The sequence below is a fragment of the Silurus meridionalis genome, chromosome 13 (assembly GCF_014805685.1).
Source record: "Silurus meridionalis isolate SWU-2019-XX chromosome 13, ASM1480568v1, whole genome shotgun sequence".
NCBI classification, from domain to species: Eukaryota; Metazoa; Chordata; class Actinopteri; order Siluriformes; family Siluridae; genus Silurus; species Silurus meridionalis.
Genome location: NC_060896.1, coordinates 13,083,333 through 13,105,988, shown reverse-complemented (window position 1 = coordinate 13,105,988; position 22,656 = coordinate 13,083,333). Strand labels below are relative to the sequence as shown.

At 36.6% G+C, this 22,656-nt stretch overlaps 1 protein-coding gene across 1 annotated transcript in view; it reads left to right on the top strand.

Annotated features, from left to right (window-relative positions):
- Positions 1 to 22,656, top strand: part of megf11 (multiple EGF-like-domains 11) — a 119,232-nt gene that overhangs the window by 36,858 nt on the left and 59,718 nt on the right. Inside the window, 1 exon segment of the mRNA XM_046864274.1 lies at positions 9,979 to 10,071. Coding sequence (XP_046720230.1) covers positions 9,979 to 10,071 — 93 coding nt within the window.

Genomic DNA, 22,656 nt, shown 5'->3' with positions numbered 1-22,656 from the left:
TTACTTGTACAGTATTTATAATGTGTATTCTGTGCTACGGTTACGTTTGAAATTGCGGCTGCTCAGAAAGAAAAAAATACAGAAATGTTTTTCATTTTCTTAATTTTGCTTAATCTTCGTTATGTACAAATAAGCCTGCTAATAATGTAAATGATCGTTATTAATAAAAGTCATGATTAACTAGCAAATGAGTTTTAAAAAGTGACCCTTAGCATTATTCATTTTAATTGATATATGACTCATTTGGCTGTTAATATCTGCAGTTTATTATTTCCTTTTAAGTTTTAGTAAATGCATTGTATTAATAATTATGAGTGTTAGTTGGATTTTAATACATGCTTAATTGTGGGTATTTTAGTAGTGTTAAATGTGTGTGTGTGTGTGTGTGTGTGTGTGTGTGTGTGTGTGTGTGTGTGTGTGTGTGTGTGTGTGTGTGTCTTTAGGGGTTTTAGGGTAGGTGTGCAGTCACCAGCTTTCTGCTGGTTCTGCTGTGTGGTTAATCCTGCTGTTCTCACCGCAGGATTAAGAGCTTTGTAGCAGTGCCGATACTTAGCGCTCAGGGACACAAGCCTGTATTAGAACCGTTTTCATTACGTAGGTGTTGATCTTTGGTTTTCTGCTCAAATTAAAAGTTAGGTTTTATCTCCTCATAAGTGCCATTGTTGAGCAGTTTTTTTTCTCTAGGAGCAGAGAATCTGTCCCATGTGGGGCTGCTAAATTGTAAGGTTATGCTATAACTCATGAGATGGCCAAGACCAATGCACTTTTTTCCTAGACTTCTTTAAAGTCTTAATCAGGAACTACTGAAGCACTGCCATGCTCTGGCCAGCACTAATGCTGGGGTTACTGAGAGTGAACAGGGTAAATGTACCTGCTATATCATTAATGGCTATGTTTTACTCAAAAACAGACTATTTTTGCTGGTACAGCGTACCGTGTAGTTTCATGTTTTTAAAGTAGAATAAAAAAATTATTATGTAAAATCTACCATTTAACAACATGAATCAAATGCTACAAGTATTTATTAGATATAATGTATATTACCAAAATCAAAGTACAATAGTATTGGTCATTAGACAATATAAGTTGTAACTATAAAAATGTTATTAATATTTTTAGACTAAGATTTTTCATGCACTGTTGAAGATTTTACATGAAGCCCCACCAGTTTTACCTTCTACCATCTGGATGGGAGAGTGGGAGAGTGTTGACTGCTTAGCAATACATCATTAATGAAATGATGGACATTCTGCTGCTATTTGCAGGAGAATTAGACTAAGAAGGTTTAATAAAGCCTCATGCACCAGACTGAAGATGATTTCACATCTTAATGATGCCTGAGCTTATGAGACCTCGATTTTAAAACGATTTGGATGCCTTTCCTTTCTTGCTTTTTCTTTTTTTTTTTTTTTTAGTTTATGTATATTTGTAGTTTTAGAAACATAGATTTCAGATAAGATGTTTATTATGAACTGAGGTCAATTAAAAAAGTAAGTAAATCTGATTTTAGGGGGTTTCATCAACACTGACATTGCACACAAATTTCGTTCTTTTTTTTTTAAAATCTTCCACAATGTGTTTTTGTGAAGTAAGGCATCTCAATCATTTTCTCTGTTAAGCTGTCTTTATTTACTTAGCACTAGTAAGAATCTGATTAGTGTTAAATAGCTGCGAGCCCAGTGTTTTTTTTTTTTTGCTATAGGTTTTTTTCTGCTGAATTTACTGAAAATTATCCAATCTATTAATGCTACATGGCAGTCACCAATTAGCCCTGTTATTACATGGTCTGATAACATTGTAGTGAGCATGATTACTTTTTATCTAAATGAAAGACTCAATTTTCCCCCATAGAATCTCTCTCATAAGCAAGCATGACTCATTGAATTTTAATTAAAATGTAAGATTATAAAAATGTACATCCATTAGGATCACATGGAAAAAGAAATGTTAAATCCACACATCAGCTTCCATTCATTTCAAAGATTGAAGCATATTTCCCAACTTTCAGCTAATCAGAAATTGATGACTGTGGCAATCATAAATCATCCCTGTTGGCTTAGGAGTGGCAGTGTGGTCATTTCATATGCTTGTCTTAATGATTCCATTAGGACAATATTTGGTGTCTTTGTCAGCACAAAATGTCAAGAGATGGCATTTTTTTCATGCTCCAATACTAGGTTTGCTTTTACTGGGTAAATCCATGCTGCATTATTTGGCAGTGTCAAGTTTTAGCATTTCTGCCTGTTGAGCATTTCTGCGATTTGTGCTTCTGTCCTCAGGGTGTTCTATTCTGTTCCCCTTTCTCTCTTTCTCTCTCTCTCTCTCTCTCTCTCTCTCTCTCTCTCTCTCTCTCTCTCTCTCTTCCCTATCCCTACCTTTGTGTCTGTGTTCAGTGCTGAAGGCCCAGTTGAGCCTGATTGAGTGATAATCCATAGTCATGCTGTCCAAGCCTAAGCCCCGCTGCATGCTCAGTCTACTGCAGCCAGCCGAAGGGAGTGCCAGCTGCATAAAACGCACTCATAGTTACACTTCTGCACATTCACATAGAAATAATAAATTTACAATTAATTCAACCTTCTTCTACAAATATTAGCAGTTGTTTAGTTGGATAACAACTTGCAGTTGGATCTTTCAAGTCTGAGTTATTTGATTGATTTAGTGATGTGCTATAATCTTAGAGCTATACGTGCATCCAAAAATATTTAAAAAATATTATATGCAAAGTTGCTCATAAATATGCAATGCACATAGAATGTGTGCTCCATTTGGCAGTGTTTGCTCCTGTTCCTGAGGCGTTGACATTTAAGATTTGTGCCATACTTCAGGCTCTTGTGTATGTGAGGGAACTTGAAATATTAGGTTTTGCTGAGAAACTTTTAAAGGCTTTCATTGTATTGTTGTGTTATAAAGCTAGCATGCTGGAAAATGAAATGGAGGAAGATATAGTTTGTATGTATGTATGTATGTAATATACATATCATAAATATATATATATATATATATATATATATATATATATATATATATATATATATATATATATATATATATATATATATATATATATATATATATATATATATCTTTATATATATATATATATATATATATATATATATATATATATATATATATATATATATATATATATATATATATATATATATATATATATATATATATATATATATATATATATGTATATATATATATATATATATATATATATATATATATATATATATATATATATATATATATATATATATATATATATATATATATATATATATATATATATATATATATATATATATATATATATATATATCTTTATATATATATATATATATATATATATATATATATATATCTTTATATATATATATATATATATATATATATATATATATATATATATATATATACATATATATATATATGTATATATATATATATATATATATATATATATATATATATATATATATATATATATATATATATATATATATATATATATATATATATATATATATATATATATATATATATATATATATATATATATATATATATATATATATATATATATATATATATATATAAATTTATGATATGTATATTACATACATACAAATACATGCAAAGCCTATTCATTATGTTCATGTTTTTGTCTACTTAACACGACCATACACATTTGTATATTAAATTTGGTGCTTCGAGTACAATTCTCTCATATTTACCACTGGATGTTCAACATGGCACTTCATGGCAAAGACTCTCTGAGAATTTGAAAATTTGAATTATTCCTTTCCACAAAGATGGCAGAGGCTATAAGAAGATTGGTAACTCCCTGACACTGATTTACAGTACAGTGGCCAGTGCCATACAGAGGTTTTCCAAGACGGGTTCTGTGCTGTGTGTCAGGTGCAGAAGCTGGCTTCAAAAAACAGACGAATGAGTGCTGCCAGCATTGCTTTAGAGGTTGCAAAAGCAGAAGGTCCACTTGTCAGTGCTCAGATGATACGCCACACACTGCAACAAGTCATCCCAGAAGGAAGCCTTTTCTGAAACTGGCTCACAAGTAAGCCTTCAAACATATTGCTGAAGACAACCTGTCCAAGATCATGAATCGCTGCAACCATGTCCTGTGGTCTGATAAGACTCAGATAAACTTGTTTGGCTCAGATGGTGTCCAGCATGTGTGGCGATGTCCTAATAAGGAGTACCAAGACAATTGTGTCTTGCCTACAGTTGAGCATGGTGGTGATAGCATAATGGTCTGGGGCTGCATAAGTGCTGATGGTACTAAGGAGCTGTGGTTCATTGAGGGAAACATGGATTCCAACATGTAATGTGACATTCTGAAGCAGAACTTGATGTCCTCCCTTCAGAAACTGGGATAAAATGCAGTTTTCCAACATAATAACAACCAGAACACACCACCAAAGTGACAGCTGCCTTGCTGAGGAAACTGAAGGTGAAGGTAATGGATTGGCCAAGTTTGTGTCCAGACCTGAATCCTATTGAGACCTGAATCCTGTTGAGCACCTGTGTGGCATCCTCAAGTGGAAAGCAGAGAAGTGCCATGTGTCTAAACATCCAGCAGCTCCGTGATGTCATTATGGAGGAGTGCAGCTGTGGTGAATTCCATGCCCATGAGGATTAAGGCAGTGCTAGATAACAATGGTGCTCACACAAAATATTGCTTTGACAAACAGACAGCTTTGACATGTTCAGTTAAGGTGTACTTACTTTTGTAGCCAGCTATATATTAGGGGTGTAGCTCGTACCTCGTTTTAAAGTCAGTTTATTATTACAACATTTGTGAACATAAACAGTTTAAATTTTTAAAGCAATAAAAAAATGGCTGTTTAAATAATATACAAAATAATATTTTATAATATTTTATAAAAATAAAATATATCAAATTAAAATAAATATAAAATGAATGCAACCAATTAGTATATTGATAAAAAAATGATTTACATTTAATATTTAATTTTTGAAAAGATATGATCTACTTAACTGTTTTACTTATTTCAGCTGCTTTAACAAATGTCTTCATTCCTTCCATCCTTCATTCATTCACTCTCTCGATATGCAGAATTGCCAGGATTTGATCTTTTTAAGAGAAATTCTTGAACCTGGACATAAAATGCTAAAGACTCCATATTGCTAGCATAATAATAAAATGGATTGTTTTTGGTGTGCACATATATATATACCCAAATTAATGTAAATAAAAACAAATTGCAATTTTTGCAAATAAACCTATATTTTATGCACAATAGAACATAGAAAACCTATAAAATGTTTTAACAGATGAAATGTACTATTTTAAGGATAGCTGCAAACCTCTCTTATAAGTCAGGATGGGGCAACAGTAGTTTGCAAAAAATAATGATATTAAAAGGTAACAGTTGAAGAAACGTTTTGCAACTAATTAGGTTAATTGACAACAGGTAACAGGTGGAGATACAGCAGGTAAAATAATATGTGCTCTCTCTAAACTTTCACTTGAGTAAAGGTACAATGGTTTTTGCCTTCAAATGTACTTAAGTATCAAACTACAATGATTTATTATGGCTATAATATTCATATTATTATTTTTATCACAAGAATCTTTGCTTAATCAACTCAGTTTATGTGAAAAGACTCCAATGTTACTAATAGCACACTGATCTATTAATAGAATAATATTAATAAGTTAAACACTAATTTATTTTAACTATCTATTATTATTATTATTATTATTATTATTATTATTATTATTATTAATATTAATCATGAGCCCAAAACCTTCTTTTCAACGACTTAAAAAAATAGTGCAAATAAGGCCACGGGTGTTGTGGCGAGTTCGAGACAGGAGTTTCTTCCATCATTTAGTCCTTTCAAAATTGATGCTAAACTGTATGTTCGTGCTAAACAGATACCACCAATCACCAATAGTGGTTCTCGCTTAAATGACGGCCTGTGTAAACCACACCATGACCCAACATCTACCGCATTGATTAGTTTCTGTTTTGAAAAGCTCCTCTCTGCTTCAGCTACCATCACTGGATGAGTAAGAAATATTTTCAGAGCAGCCCACAAATTTGGATATGTTAATGAGAGCTCCATTTCATGTACAAATATCACCCTAAATCATTTTATTGCACAATTAAATGCATTTTAAATACACTTTATTTATTTATTTTTTGCCCTGTGCTGCCCCCAACTAAGAATCTGGAGAAAACTCTTTGCACAAGGAACAAGGGCAATAATCAATGTTGGATGCCCATGATTTCATGATGCTTTAGTGGAAATCACTGCACGGGCTCATTAGCACCTCCAGAAATGATTGTCCATGAAAACAGTTTGCCATTTCATCCACAAATGCAGGTAAAATCTTATCATACAAAGAAGAAGGCATGTGTGAACATGATCCAGAAATGTTGCTATTCTCTCTGGGCCATAGTTCATTTAAAATGTACTGAGACAAAGTGGAAAACTGTTTTGTGGTCAGACAAATCAAAATTCTAATTTATTTTTTGATTTGTCTGATTGTCCTCCTGTGGAATAATGAGGAGAGAAACCATCCTGCTTGTTATCTTCACTCAGTTCAAAAAGCCAGATCTCTGATGGTATGGGAGTGTGGGAGTGTATTAGTGCCTGTGGAATGGGCAGCTTGCACATTTGGAAAGCCTCCAACAATGCTGAACGGTATACAAAGGTTTTAGAGCAACAAATTCTTCCATCTAGAAAAAGTCTGTTTCAGGGAATGCTCAAGACAATGCATACTGTATCAGACACATATGGGACAACATTCCTCTTCTCAGTTCTCTGATGTATATGGGCCAGAGATGGGAAGTTATGAAGAACAAATACTTTGTTATTGTACTTAAAAAGATTTTTCTGGTATCAGTACCTTATGTCACTATTTATTGATTTTACTTTTTACTTTCACTCATTAAATTTTTGAAAAAATATTTGTACTTTCTACTTATTACATTTTTAAAACAGACTCATTACTTTAGTTTTAATCTATTTTGAGACATGATCAATATTTTTTCCTCTCATTGCGCACTGTTTTAAGCCCATCAACCTATTTCTTGTCATTGTGCAGCTTTTTCAACCTACCACTGGTGTATAATTTTCTGGCAATCACACACCACAGACGTAGGCTAATCTATAAAGCCAACAACAAGCAAGGCAGAAGGCAACAGGAAGTATAGCAAACGTGGATGAGACAGAGGGTCAGTGAAGTAAACATAACTGATCATCATCATCTTTTCTCTGCTTGTGTTTCTATTTGGTGGTTGTTCAGCCTGGTTACATTCATTAGATACAAAATTAGAAGTTAGTTTGTAATAATATATCAATATGATGTGGAGTCCAGTTACCAGTGTGACACTGAATCAGTTAGTAGTAATAGCTACTTTTTACTTAAGTACAAGTCAGAGCCCAAACTTCTTTACTTTAACTTGAGTGAAAAAGTGTAGTCGGTACTTTTACCAGAGTCTTTTGAGACAAAAGTACATATACTTCTACTTGAGTGAAGGATGTGTGTACTTTTGCCATATCTGATATGGACAGAAGACATGATGCTTCACGATAGTAAACATGGCCCAACTTTTTTGAGACCTGTTGCAGCCATCCAATTAAAAAAGTCCCTATTTTGCTCTTTAAAGTCATATATATTCTCAGTTTAAACCGTAATATGTTTTTTTGTTAAATTCTGAATAGAATATGGATTTATAAGATCATTGCATGCTCTATTAATTAATATTTTACCCAGTGTCCCAAACATTTTGGAATTGGGGTTGCTTATCTGAATTGATGAAAGGTGTGTGTTCGAATCATGGGGAAGGCCATGCAGCCCAACTGAATAACTTGAACTCTATACCATGTTCCTCAAACCATTTCTAAACAATAGATGCAGGGTGACAGCAAGCATTATTTTGCTAAAAACAAAGCCCACACCTCTTAACAAATATTGTTACTATAAAAGCATGTAATTAATATGCAACAATGTTTAGGTGGTACTTGAACCATATATGTGTACTTAAATACATATATATGTATTTAAGTCTATTTTTACACACAACAGACTTTAAAGTGTAAGCAGTATGCTGTGAAAAGCAAAAAACACGTCCTGTGGGTAGATTGTTTGCAGGTTAAGGTTTAATGAGAGAGAGGAACAGATTGGTCTAAGTTGACAGGACATCTGTATCTCATAAAAGCACTCTTAAATGCGGCAGCTCAGTTGTTAAGGCACTGGGATACTAATCAGAAGGTTGTAGGTTCAAGCCCCAGTATTGCCAAGAGCAAGGCCCTTAACAAGGAATATGTAAAGAAAAGAATTTCAGTGTATATGTGGCAAATAATGGCTATTCCTCTTCCCTTTACAAACATGGTGAGCAGAAATGCACATTAAACCTTGATTTGAAGGAGACCACAAATGCTCCCACTCACACCAGGCAAAGACACACAGAAATGAACAGTTAAAAGCTTGACAAGGTGATTTTTTTATCTTAAAAAAATTGCATCACATCCAACTCAAAGTTGTCATTTGTTGCATTCCCTGATTACAAAGATTGCTAGTTAACTTAATGTTTGTTCTTGTTGTTGTTGTTTGCACCATTCTAGATAAACTCTAGAGACTGTTTTGTGTAAAAATCCCATGAGATAAGCAATCAATGAATTACTCATACCAGCCTATTCTTGGACGAACCTCCATGCAAAAGTCAAAGTCACACCGACTCAACTTCTTAATTCTAAGTTTGCTATGAACATCAACATGTTTATCTGATTTGCATTGTCCTGCTATCACATAATTGGCTGAATTATTGTTTCTAATAAAGTTAATGGAGTATATGTATATCAGTCCTATATTATTCATATTTTCCCTGTTTTATTCAAACATCCACAATATTTGTAAATTATTTTTTTTTATTTTTTATTTTTTTTACCCTTTTGTTAATAGTTGCTTGACCAAATACTTGCATATTGAAGAAAGGACAAACTGCACATGCTACGTTTTTCCTGTGGTGTCTCTCCCCATATTTTAAAGAGTCAACGCTGATTCTAATCTTAGTTGAATGTTCCGGAAACATTAGGGCTTGAGTGTTTCCTGCTTCAGATAAGAGCATGTCTGTTTGAGTCCTGCTGGCCAGGTGACCTTAATTATCTCAACATTATTCATGCAAAATGCACATCTCCATGCTTCCCCATGCTTTTTTAATAAGGCAAGTCCTATGAGGCAGAAAAAAAAAAGAATAACAACAACACAGGGGGAAAAGCTGTCACCATGGCAAAGCCTTCATGTAAGTCATTTTATTACCAGCTTGAATCTGAACCTATGACTAAAAGCGGGGGCCAGGAATACTAATGCGTTTCGCCAATCAATTTGCAGCCATGTTTCTCAATAGGAGTGATCAAGACAGCTCCATGCTAGGTAAATGGTGCTGGAGCCCAGGCAGGAGACGCATTAGAGATTGGGCAGAATGCAGCCTGATCAAATTTGAAGAGATTTACAGCTCGTTTAACCGTGCTTGCTGTAGCTTACTTTAGCTCTTTGCAGACGGCGCTAGAGAGACACATTGTGTTAACCTGACCAAGGACATAAGCTCTTATAGAGTCATTCACTATTTAATATGGGTTTGAATTAAAGTGCCAATGAGAGTGGCCATGTTCAGAAGGGTCATAAAGAGATGACTGCCTAGTTTGGCTAGTGGCCAGCTTGGACATTTATCCAGTACATGGGTTTAAAGAAATTGTTAACATTCAAAGGTTTAAACCAAAGTCAGTACATTCTTTAATCCAGCTTTTCTAGCTAATTCAGTATTTAATTATAATTATATCACAATGTCTCCTGCATCTGTATATTTATTCGGCAAACTGCTATGGCAAATTCCACTGTCTCTGGCATACACTGCTTGTGAATATTGTATGTCTGACTATTAAACATTTCTTTTTCTTTCTCTCTGATAGCTCTGTGTACTGAAGAGTGTGCCCATGGTCGCTGTGTGTCCCCTGATACGTGTCAGTGTGAGCCAGGCTGGGGAGGACTGGACTGCTCCAGCGGTGAGTTCACTCTCTCATTAACTCTGAGAGCACAGTTCACTTCATTAAGGCCCTCTGGCTCGCAGTGTAATGTCTGTTCCCTTCTCTAGAGACCACAGTCTGCCTGCTGGAGCTCTCAATCTATTACAGAGAAAACAGCACAGGAGGAAAGCTCTCCACAATCACATTTACGCTACAATGGTATTCAACTCTCATGCTGTAATCTCAAGGCTCAAAAGCCTAGAGACCAAAACAGCAGGGATCTCTCTGAAATGAGAGCAGTGCTTAAAAACCAAGAAATGAAGAATGATCTTTGGGTTCAACACTTAAAGGTCAACAAGTGATTATTGTAAAGCTATGGGAAGGCAGCATACATATTCACACAGAAGCAAGAGGATCAGCTTGTATTTTGTTTAGTTGTTAGTTTCAGTACCGGAGCAAATCTCAACACATTAGCTAAAGCATTTTATAGCCTTTGAGTTTTAATCTAAATGAGAATTAATATACATTTTTTATCTTGGTCAGTGCTGCGGTGGACCCAGACTCTATCTGAATGGGTCTGAATGGTCTGAAAGAAGCATTGATCCACAGTGGAAATAACCCTTTCCTTGTCCCCAGCATTTACTTCTACTACTGTAGATCAGGGTACTCTTGGGGAGAACTGGATTATTCAGTCCTCAATCAGCTGAACTGCTGAAGTCTTAGGAGATTCTAAAGAAAGAGATAAAGATAACTCTATAGAAAGAAGAAGTTAGGTGAGAGTATTGACTCTTTCAATATTTATGTCTGGAGAGAAACATGGGTGTGGAGGATAAACAAACTTCCCCTCCTCTGGGTCAAGACAGAGCTGGCCAACCCTTCTAGTGTTTAAGGTAGAATATAATCAACATTTAGTTAATCAACACCTCTGCAGTGCTCATCATTTTCAGTACACTGTAAATCCTATTTAATGCATAGTGACATGAGCAAACGTTTGATTTCCTGACCTCCATTTTGACCCAGTTTGTTCAATCTAGTGCTGACCTGTTTGGCTTTGCGTGGTTCATGTGCCTCTTTCAATACACATATTTACCAATGAATGATGGATGATAGAAGCACTGGTTCCTAAGCGGTGTAAGGATCTATTGGCCATTTTCATTAACAAAAGAGCCATTTCATGATTACCGGCAGCCTGTAAATCAGCAGCCGACTCAGTAGCAATAGCCACATTGCTCAAATGGAAACATGGATGCTGCTAATGACCTATACCGACTTCCTGTGGAGAATTGCCATGCAGCCTTTCGAGAAGGTGCTTGCTGAAAGGGAATAGAAGAATAACAGCGGATCTCTCAGGGTGTGTCTGTCTTGGTGTGTGGTCATGTTTTTCTCCATGCAGGTGCTATTATAATCGACCCTCATATAAACAGACCTGGTGATTGAAACCTAAGCATTATTCATAACTTTCCTATTTCCATGCCAGGCATGGGTCCAGTCCTTTTCATTTATGAGCTTTCATCTGCAGAAATCAGGAATGAGTGCCAATTTTTAAATTAAATCTGCCCTTTTCCCTTGCACAAAAATGGTGCATCATGTTTTTTTATACCATTCCCTGTAAATTTCCTTTTTTCTTTTTCTCCTTCTGTCTCCCCCTAATGCATGTCAGAGCGTTAGTGAGCTTTAATGATAGACAAAGATATGTGGATTCTGTCAAAGACAAATTAAACAGATTTTTAATAGCAGTGCTCAGGCACAACTTCTTAACCCTGGTGTGGGATGTGAGGCATTATTGTGAAATAAACTTGTTTGTCCTTGGTGGTATTTTGTGTATTGTGTGCAGTGTTGGTTGGAAAGGAGGGTGTGTTGGTAAGCACTGGTGATGATGATGGGTTTTTAAAAAAATAGTGCTGTTGTATGTGGCACCAAGCCCCAGGGCTGAAGTGCCATGCTGTGTTTTGGTTATTTGGATTTGCATCAAAGGAACCATCCAGCACTCGTTAATAGAGCAACACTCTCTAGGAGTCTGCAATATAGGTCAGCACCAAGAAGAGGGAGACATGGAAGAAACCAAAGAAAGAGGTACAGAGAAGGAAGATATGAAGTAAGTTTACACTTGGTTACAGTATTATTGGTTTATTCCTGCTGGATAGGCATCTGCTGTAAACTGAGTCACCGGAGCATATTACTTCTGACTAATCACAGACTAAAGAGAATGAAGATGATCGGATGAGCGGATAGTGCTAAAAATGCGCAAACAATATCATTGTCAATGCAGCCAGAAGATTTATTTAGAGCTGCAATAAATCACTTCCTTTCACTCACATGTTCGACATTTGCATATGCAAGATGTTTTTCTCCATTCCTTTGCCAACGGAGTTCAATTCCATTTGAAAATTTGTTCAAAGCTTTGAGAATTAATAGTTGAATGGATGAATAAAGAGAATTCTGAGTTCTGTGAGTTTCTTGGTAGAAGTTTAGTTTGTCTGGTGAAAATCTTTGATTTGAATATATAATCAAATATTTAATTTTTATTTTTAGCATTGCTATTAATGGTTTTGCACCATTAGTTGCACAGAGCCCTTACATTTATGAACAGGTCTCCTGCTTAATCCAATTAAATTTAATTTACTTCTATTGTATTTTTTTTTAAATAGTTTTAACAATGAGACAAAGAGATTCAGGATATACATTTAAAATGTATTCCTATAAATGTTTCCCTTTACATTTATGAGCAAGTCAGTAGGACATTTTTAAAGGAGCCAGAAGGGAACCCATCCTCATCTGGGTGACACTGAAAAAAAGTGCTATTGTGTGACCAGGAAATTAATTATATCATTTGTCATGAAGTTATAAGCTGTTTACTGATGGAGACTTGTGTAAATCCTGAGTACAAACTGTGGCAATTGTAGTAACCCATTTTTTTTGTATTTATTTATTATATATTTATTAGTTTCTAAGTTGGACCTTTTACAGTAAACTCATACATCTTTAGGCTGACCATTTTGGGATATCTTCAGCAATAGCGAGTTTCTGCAGGGTAAATCTCCTTCCTTTGTTTTGCAACCAAGTGTCAACCAAAAAGAACTGGGTTATATAACCAAAATATATAAGATATAATAACATGGTATAAACAGAAACCTAGGTTTCTTTAAACAAAATTCCAAATCATAATACTGTACTTGCCTTATTTTTGATAAAACTATTATGAGTCTTGCATAAGTCTAAAAGTATAGGTATACATTTTTTTGCATGCTGTCGGCATATGCTTTTTGGAATGATCATGTGGATCTTCTAGTCAAACCCCTAAGCACACCACATATACACTACACTGATAAGTGCTAATAGAAGAGTTCCAAAGGGAAGGTTTCAATGATGTTACTCTGTATGAGAGTGGATGAGAGTAAGTAGTGCTGAAGCAAGGGTTTAGATGGAGTTGAGAATTGGAAGGAGCAGTGGGAATTTCGCCTGCTCATGGACATCTCATTCATCAGCAGAGACTCTCACACAGATGCTGTCAATCCACAACCCTCAGCAGTACACTTACATGCTACTTTGTTAGAGTGAGGGGGAAAAAAAAAGAGAGACTGCAATTTGGTGTGGTGTAAAATAATTTGAGAGGGTTAAACAGGCTATTTCTCCAAGACCACCCCAAAATACTTATAAACATATCACTTTTTAAACTAAGGATTTTTTTATGCCCAGCTCTAAATCTAATTAAATTTCAGTTCAATGCATTAAAAGAGGAAACAGTGTGGGAAGAGGCCCTCAGTAAAGATAGAGGACAGATATTGAGGCTAAGAAAGAGAAAAAAATAAAACGACTCCTTTCTTCTTATCTCTGCAGCCATCAATAAAGCCATTAAATAAATCATTCTCTCCTTAATCATTCCTCCTTCTGCCTTCCCTTCTTCCACTCTCTGGTCCTTACCAGTTATGTGGTGCCATCGCTATTGCTCTCTCTCACACATACAGCACAGGCACTTCACAGCAGGATGCACCCAAAATCCCTTTCATGTGCATGCATGCATGTGTAAGTTTATCTCTATTGGTCCTTCCCTCTCATCACTTAGCAACCTGCGTACAGAGAAGGTGACAGAAGAAGAAGATGATGAAGAAGAAGAACGGGCAGCACCTGATTGCTCACTGTAATTGTGCATTCCAAACACAATGACACCTCAGCTAGAAGCATTCATTTAAACTGCATGTGTACACAACAAAACATACTTTAATTAATAAGATCACTCATTATAGCATAGAGTGAACGTGATAGATTTGTACATAGAGTGTTTTCATATTAATGTGCAACAGTATGAGGTAATAGAGGTAAATAGAGGTAAATAGAGCTCTTATAGATTACAAGATGATTTTTTTTCACTTAATTAAAAAAAAAAGTGTCAGAGGCATTTCCTTAGGAGGGCTTGAGTTAGTCACTGGGTGTGCCGCTGGCCCAATGGCCCAAAAGTCCCAAAACACTGAGCTGAGCCCCTTAATCCCACAAGCTTGCTACAGTTACTGCTTGGACCATATCTCTACTGTTAAAAGTGAATAGCTCACAAGGACTGCTGTTTGTTGCCATCCTCAGCTGACCTCAGGGGGATTTGCTGTAATTGCTGAGGTTTCTTGGACAAAGTTTGTTTGCATCCATCTGTGATTAGACAGATATAAGCAGTTGACAGATGTGCATGTCCATCTGTGATTAGAGAAATGCATGCAGTTGGTTGAATAAATCACTGTAGTTGTGTTTTACCTTAGCTGAAAGAGAAGAGTTGAAAATGTGAATGTTCACTATCTTACAAGTTTTGCAAAAAGCAAGGCCCTATAAAGGCTTTATCAGACCTTGCCAGGGTTGGTGTGGAAAAGCATGGGCCCCCATTAATGCTCAAGATTTTGGAAAAAGATGAGAATTTTCTGTATGTGAAGGTCATGTGTCCACGTTTTTTTAGCCATAGTGTATGTTTATATTGAATATGTTTCCCCTGGTTTAGCATTTCAGGTGATAATTATTGTGTCTACATATGTTGCATAAAAGAGGGACTAGTTCAAATGCATCTAATAGGAGAAAAAGTGAGTTGTTTAGCTGTTAGCTTGTATTACAGAATGAGGAAAATATTTTCTCACTCACCATTTTCCAGTTGTTCAATGTCATATTCATGAAAAATCCAACATAGGAGAAGTGGAGACAGCAAAAGTTTAAGAATGAATGAACAGTTGAAAGCTTTAGGACCATAAATGTTTTAACATTGTTTTTAGAGAGTGGACTTTTGATTCAAAAGGGATGCAGCTTTTTTTGTTGTTCTGTATACACAGACAATCCTAAAATTTCCAAATCCTGGAAAAGGACAGAAATTTGAACTGAATAATCGTAGTCATCCTATGTATTGCATTTTGAATAAACTATCTACAGTATGTTGAGATGATTAAAACCATTTGTATCACTTGTGAATGGAGTTGTGATGAAAACACATGTTCTGCTATATGAAGTAAAACTTTGGTGCAATCCATCACTTGTCTGTTCAAAAAAAGCTTAAAAAAGGTCATTCTGGGACCTTTTCACCTTTCAGACTATGACCACATCACTCTACTGTATTAATTGTTTTCCAACATGACGTTCACAATGATGGAGCTGCATTGTGCTTGTACAATAGATTCTCTACACTTGGGAAAGGATGCCCTAGCTGTAATAAATCCCTGCATTTTAGATAAGAAAATGAATCCTGTCTGGAGTTCCTCCACTGCATGCCGAACAGTAATTGTTTACTTCAATGGAGAATAAATCAAATGATGCAATATTGCAGTGTTAGCCCAATTGCTTTAATTTATGATAGCTACTGATGCAAATATGTATGCTTGCAAATAGAGTTGTTTTAACTGTATTTCATTTTCCTGTCAGCTCATTGGCATCAAGTCAGGATGGAAATATTGTTTATTGCACCTTTGTGTTTGATAGGAATTTTGTTTCATCGAGTCTGATGACATCTGGAATTCCAAAATACTGTTGTCAATAAGTGACAGTAATGATTATGCTAATGATTGCAGCATTTGTAATTATACAGTTATCAACATTGCTTCCTTCCACTGTTATCATTTCCACAAAGAGATGCACTGCCATTACACTTAAAGAGCGATACTTTAACATTGTCTTGAGTGCCAGGAGACTTTAGATAATAATGATTACTGGGTACATTAAAAAGGCTTATTACTTGTCCTCAGGAGAAGGTTAGTGGGTCTAAAATAGCTGAAATGCTGTAACAGTTTCTGCTGCCAGCTCCAGACAGCATACTAATGTGAAACAAAACCTCTGTTGTGGTCATTTCACACTCTCTGGTCACTCTTGATTTTGTGGTTCATTTCCATGTTTATGAGGAGCACTACAGGATTCAATTTATTTCATTGATCATTACATTTGATGAAGCCTTTGCTCGTCATTGCAAGGGCCAAGATGTTAATTCTGTAGGTCTGGAGCTGCAATCTCTGGTGGTACGCGAGGTCCCGTTAAGATGAGATGAGGCTAGAGCAGTGTAAATCGACTTCGGGTTTTATGAGTTAGTGCATGGTTTCATTTATTACAGACCTCATCTAGCTCACAGGTCAATGGTTCTTGGGGTATAATTCTCTCACCACCCAACTGTTAGAGCTCTTTGTTTACTGTTAAATATTGTTCCCTTTAACAACTCCATAACTTAAACATACTTAAGTGATATTAGTTGTCCATTTGTGGCTTGAAAGCACTATGTAAAATAACTAAATATTTATTTGTCACAGACTTTAAAGGCAATTTGTCGGTTAGCGTAACAGACACAGCACTTTCAAACCGTTTATAGTTACATTTAATGTTATCTGCCAGACAAGCTAGTTTTAGTTATTACGTATGTTATAGCATGCATAAATAAATGTTCTCTCGAGCTCTTGTTAATAAGATAAGAAAAAAGTATTACTTAAATTACAGCCAGGACTAAAAGAGAAACTGTAGGGGGTTTCACCAAACTATCAGATGAGCATTCTCTTCTGAAAAAAACAGGTGAAACGGATTATGCAGGACAATCGATTCAGCTATAGGACTCCAAATGCATCTCTGAAGTGTTGATAAATATGTGTTTCACTTCTGCATGGTCCTGCAAGTTGGGAGCTGCATTACGTACATGCTTTAATGTGGCATCCTTGTATATGCTGTAGGTCAAAGCATGTCTGTGCAGGTTTTTTGTGTGGGTGGCGTTATTTGCACTCTCCTCCGATCCTCCTATATACACCTGCAATCTCCTGATGTTTAACCCTGCAGTCCACAGCAATGTTGCAGTGATTACGGCCCGTCCTAGGAGACATTGATTGTCCTGCTCCTCACAGGTGAGCCCCACACAATGCTGACGAATGAACCCTCGGCCCTGCCAAGTCCAATTAACTGTCAGTGTTGCATTGACATGCCCCATCAGTTTGTGAAGAGACCAAAGAAAACAACTTTTAATCAAATTGTTTTTCAGTCCTGAGGGTAACTGGAGATTTTATTCAGAATTGTGTTCTGTTCCTCTTCTGTCTGTTGTTACAACATTTCAGAAGAAGACTGCTGCAAGAACACTGGTTTATTTGTTAGTTTTTTCATTATTATATTCAAGCAGTGACAGATTGCATATTTTTGAAAAGCGATGACTTCATGGGGGCATTTTATTGGTAAGATTTGGGTCTAATTGTCCCCGTAGAGGGAAATGCCACTGTAAATAAATAGAGTTTTTCTGATTATAATTTTTATTCTATAATGAAACATTTCTATCATGATGGAATAGTCTTTTCCTAGCTGACAGTATCATCCTCTACAGGGATCAAGGACACACTGAATGGTTTGATGAGTATAATAATGTTATAATGTTATAAACTATATGGTAAGGTAATTGTAGCTACCAGATCTTAATCCAATTGAAATGATAGATGTTAGACAGCACTCCTCACCACATCATCAAAACTGGGAAGAAATATATGGGTGTTTCATTCCTCTAGAACTGTATTAGAGACTTGAATAAGTACATTAAAGTTCTGGTGGCTCGCTTTGTCCCTACATCTTACTAAGACAGATTCTTTTTGATTTTTGTTTAATTGCCCCCTGTTTATATATATACACTCTCCATACTATTTATTTATGTGGTTTATTCAGCAAGTCATGTGGCAGTGGCAAAGGGATTGTTTGAGTATATGTAATACAGAAAAGCGAATATGTAGGTTAGTAAAACTATTTATAATAATGCACTACCAGACTCATAGGGGATCAGGGTTTTCCAAAGGCCAGCTAAATAGATAAATGGGTACAGTATGTCATATTATGTCACTGACTGGTGTTTGGATCAAGCTCCATTTTTATTTGAGTCTTTAAATGCTGCTCATTAATATACATACTGTGAGCAATAAAAAATTCTTCTGCATTTTAGCTCAACTCCTATATATCTTGTAAAATAATCTGTAATATGATAGTTCATCATAAAGTAAAATAACCTCCCATGCAAAAGATGCCTGCAGCGCACTGTTCTGGTTTATACACTGCCTAAGCTATGCTTATGTTTGAGCAAAATATAATTTCCGTTTTTCTCAGGACTTTCCATTTTAGCGAATGCCGACATCCTAATTCGTCCAAGGTCAAGATAAACAACTCAAGCCTTTCTCGCTTTGATTATTTTAATGCAGACATTAAATGCCTAGAAATTCAATTAGATTCCTGCCTTTTGCCAGTGTGGTAAAAGCAGAAGCCAAAGAGACACAGTACTATCACATTGCTATGGATTAATAAGAAGGAAAAAAGGACAAAGTCTGTGATCTGTGCCTCTGAGAAAGGGCATCTAAAAGATAAGAATCAAAGGAGAATTTTACAGCAAATATAGTGCCTGCCAGATGATTGGATGCATTCATGAGAATAGATGCAAAACTGCACACTAATGTGCATTTAAAGAAATTCTGTAAGAAACCAAGGTCACTCTGAGAGGGCTGTGGTAGAATAAATCACAAAACTTTTTCTGTGTAAATCAGCATTAGCTGTTATAAGAATGATATGAATAAGCTTTATTACATTTTGATATACACACATTATATTGAAATATACACAGTGTGTGTGTCAGTTTTTCCCAAAGGTATAGCGTATGAAAAAAGATAAAAAGCAGATGATTATACATATAAATATACACATATATATGTATAATATAATATATATAAATGTATAATCATCTGCTTTTTTGCTTTTTTCATACTCTATACTTTTGGGAAAAACTGACTTGAGATTCAGAACAGCATTTAAACTGCTATAGAAATGATCAACCCATTTTGTACATTGGGAGACTAAAGAAGAAAGAAAAAAACCCCCTCCCTTATTGGATCAATAGAGACACCTCTTTCGCAGATTACACTAGACTCCGAAACAGGAGAATTAGATTTTCTCTTTTACATTTTATTTTTCTTCTCATCACACATCTGTAGCTTTATCGGTTAAGTGACATAACAAATCATTTGCTTTGCTTTTGAAGGCTTCATGATTGCCAGCTGTTCTCTTATAACGTATTAAACCGTAAGCGCTGGAATTTGCCCACTACTGGGTATGTTTGTTCCCTTATTTTCAAGTCTCTATTTGCCTGCTGGTCACATAAACACAATGAATTTCTCGGCAAGTCACTCTTGTGAACCTTCGACTTCACGATGACTTTGAGAATACACAAGAATAATTCATGTGCTCTGGCATGTTTCTGTAGATGACTTGGGAACAAAACTGCATTCAGAACTCCAGAGGTTCACTGGATAATTTTTGCACCCTGATCTTGGCAACCTTCTTCGTCTGGTCTCATGAGAGGCCAGGTGTGACTGTTGATTAGTTGAAGGGGCAGAGGGAGAGCAATGATTGACACACAGTGGCTACTTTATGAAGGTTTTAGGCCTTGAAATAGAGGTCAGTGAGACTAAAGCTTTGTTTTAAAGCTTTCCAACTGCTGTCCAGTCATTTTTTTGTCAAATTGCAGTCGCTCAGGAAATGAAGCTGCATTGGGGGCTCATGTTTAAGTGTCAACTCTTTGGCATTCCAAAGTTTGCGAATATAGCAAAAGTATTGCAAATCTGATTTTGCACAAGTTAACAACAGTTAATGTTTTTTGGATTTTTAATTTGAATTGCCTAGTTTTATAATATGCACTATAAGTTACATATACAGACTTTTAGCATTGATGTCATGGCTAGGCATTTAATAGGTAGTGATATATATGGACAAAACTTTTGGGACACCTGATTGTTTTAGCTATATTCTTCCCCAAACTCTTAAATTAAAGTTGGAGACACAGAATTGTACAGGATGTCATCAAAGATGGTAGCTTGGAATTTTGCCTTTACTTGAAGAAAGAGACAAAAACCTGTTCCAGCATGACAGTGCACAAAGCAAGGTCTATGAAGATATGCATTACACGGTTTGGGGTGAAAGTGAGAGGCCTGCTATAGAGCAGGGATCAGTACCTGCATTTACTAATGTCCTTGTGGCTGAATAAGCACAAATGTCCAAATCCAAAATCAAATGTAACATCTTCCCAGAAATGTAAAGGTTATTATAACAGCAAGTGGGGACTAGAGGTGCATTGTACTGTTCAAAAAGCACATCTTATGGTCAGGTGTCCACAATCCATTGCCCTTATAGTTTATACATTTTCATTTGTATAAAATACAATCACAGCTTAACAGCTGAGTCCATGATTGAATGAAATAATTTATTGTGATTGTTCGTTCATCACTTATCCACCCACATATTCTGAACTCGGTCACTGATGAACACTGGTTCTCTGACCCTGGCTACTAGAGCATTGCAGTTCTGCTCCCTTGAGTTTGTCCTCCACATCTGATCTCCTCATCCATGGTGGGCAAACATGCCACATGCAGAGAGCTGGAAAAACCCCGCACCAAGATTTATCTCTTCATGAAGAGCATTAGCATAATGTCAGATCATTAAAAGTCAATTATCTTACCCTGTGTGGGTACATGGGGTATTTGAGTGTTTTAGAGTGTTGTCTAAAAAGTTGCTTGGTAAAAGGTTTCACCAATGTTTCACCAAACAGTAGGAATTTACAGCCTTCTACAGAAATGTTGACACTGAGGAAATATAATAATATGATAATATAATGCAATAAGTGAATATGTGAATATTTTATGGTAAATTTTTTTATCATGCAAGGTAAGGTTAAAGAGTGATTTTATTTAGTTTTTCTTTAAAAGATTTGTATACTATTAAAGGGCTCATTGGAATATACTTAATGCAGAACAGTGTATTTGTACTTCTTCTTCAATTACAGATTTTTAGTAGTAAACAACCTGGAGATCGAGATGCATGTTGCAATATACTGATGTTCCCTTTCAGGAACTCGAGCTGCATCGAAACGCTTTGGGAACGCCTTGCGTTGTTCACCCTCTGAGTCATGTGTAAAATACAGCCATTAGGCAGTCGTGATGTCATTGGAGGGCGACGTTGTGTAAACCAGAAAGCTACAAAATGGGTGAGTGATGGTAGCGACATTAGCTTCTGTTTGTTCAGGTAGTAGGCACATGCTAAGTCGGCTCTCGAGGGAGTCAACTGTTAGCATTTTTAGCCGTGTGGCTATGCGCTCCCGGAGAGCACTCTCCCTCGCGGCTCAGGCCCCGAGGCGAGGGGCGAGAGCAGCATCGGTGAGAGCCGCGCCGAAGATCGCAGGGCTCACAGGCTGACCTAGCAGAAGGCATGGACACAGATGAGTCCTCTCCAGCCTTTCCTGCTGGGCCGAGCTCCCGTTCCCTGAGGAAACTCCTGGAGGTAGTGACACAGGCCGTCGCTAAGCTAGAAATAGCTTGGCCCGATGAGAAGTGGAAGCAAGATCCCCAGGGTTGAAGAGATGCTAGCTGGCTATCTCTCCCCAAGTGATGCATCCCTGAAGGCTCTGGTATTGCCTACAAAAGCCACTTCGGCTATAGTAGGTAGGGCTTACGTGGCGACAGGTCAGGCTGGGGGTTGCCTCCACATGATGAGTGTATTGCAGGCATAACAGGCAAGCGTCCAACATGATCCCACTTGGCCTCCTCCATTTAAGACCCCTTCAGTGGTGGCTCAGAGACAAAGGGGTTTTCCCGAAAGGGCAACCTGTTCTGTACTATCAAAGTCTCGTGGCAAGCCCTTTGAGTCTTAGAAATATGGAAAGAACCTACTTCCTGTCTCAAGGCCCCATCCTGGGAGCTCCCTGTCACCTTACGGGGTGGGGAGCAGTCATGAGTGGCCGCTCTGCCCAAGGTCGGTGGGATGAGTAACATCTCTAATGGCACATTAACTGCCTGGAAATGATGGTCGTGTTCTTGGCACTGGAACACTTCCTCCGAGACCTGAGAGGTTGCTTTTGGTCCGTACGGACAACACGTCGGTGGTCTCATACATCAACCACCAGGGGGGTCATTAGTCTCGCCCCCTGTACATGCTGGCGTGGCAGATCCTCCTATGGTCCCAGGAAAAACACCTCTTGTTGAGAGCAGTTTACATCCCGGGCCGGTTGAATTGGAGAACAGACGCCCTTTCAAGGCAAGGGCCGAGGCCCAGGGAATGTAGGCTCCACCCAGAGGTGGTGGAGCAGATATGGTAGAGATATTACAGAGCCCAGGTGGATCTGTTCGT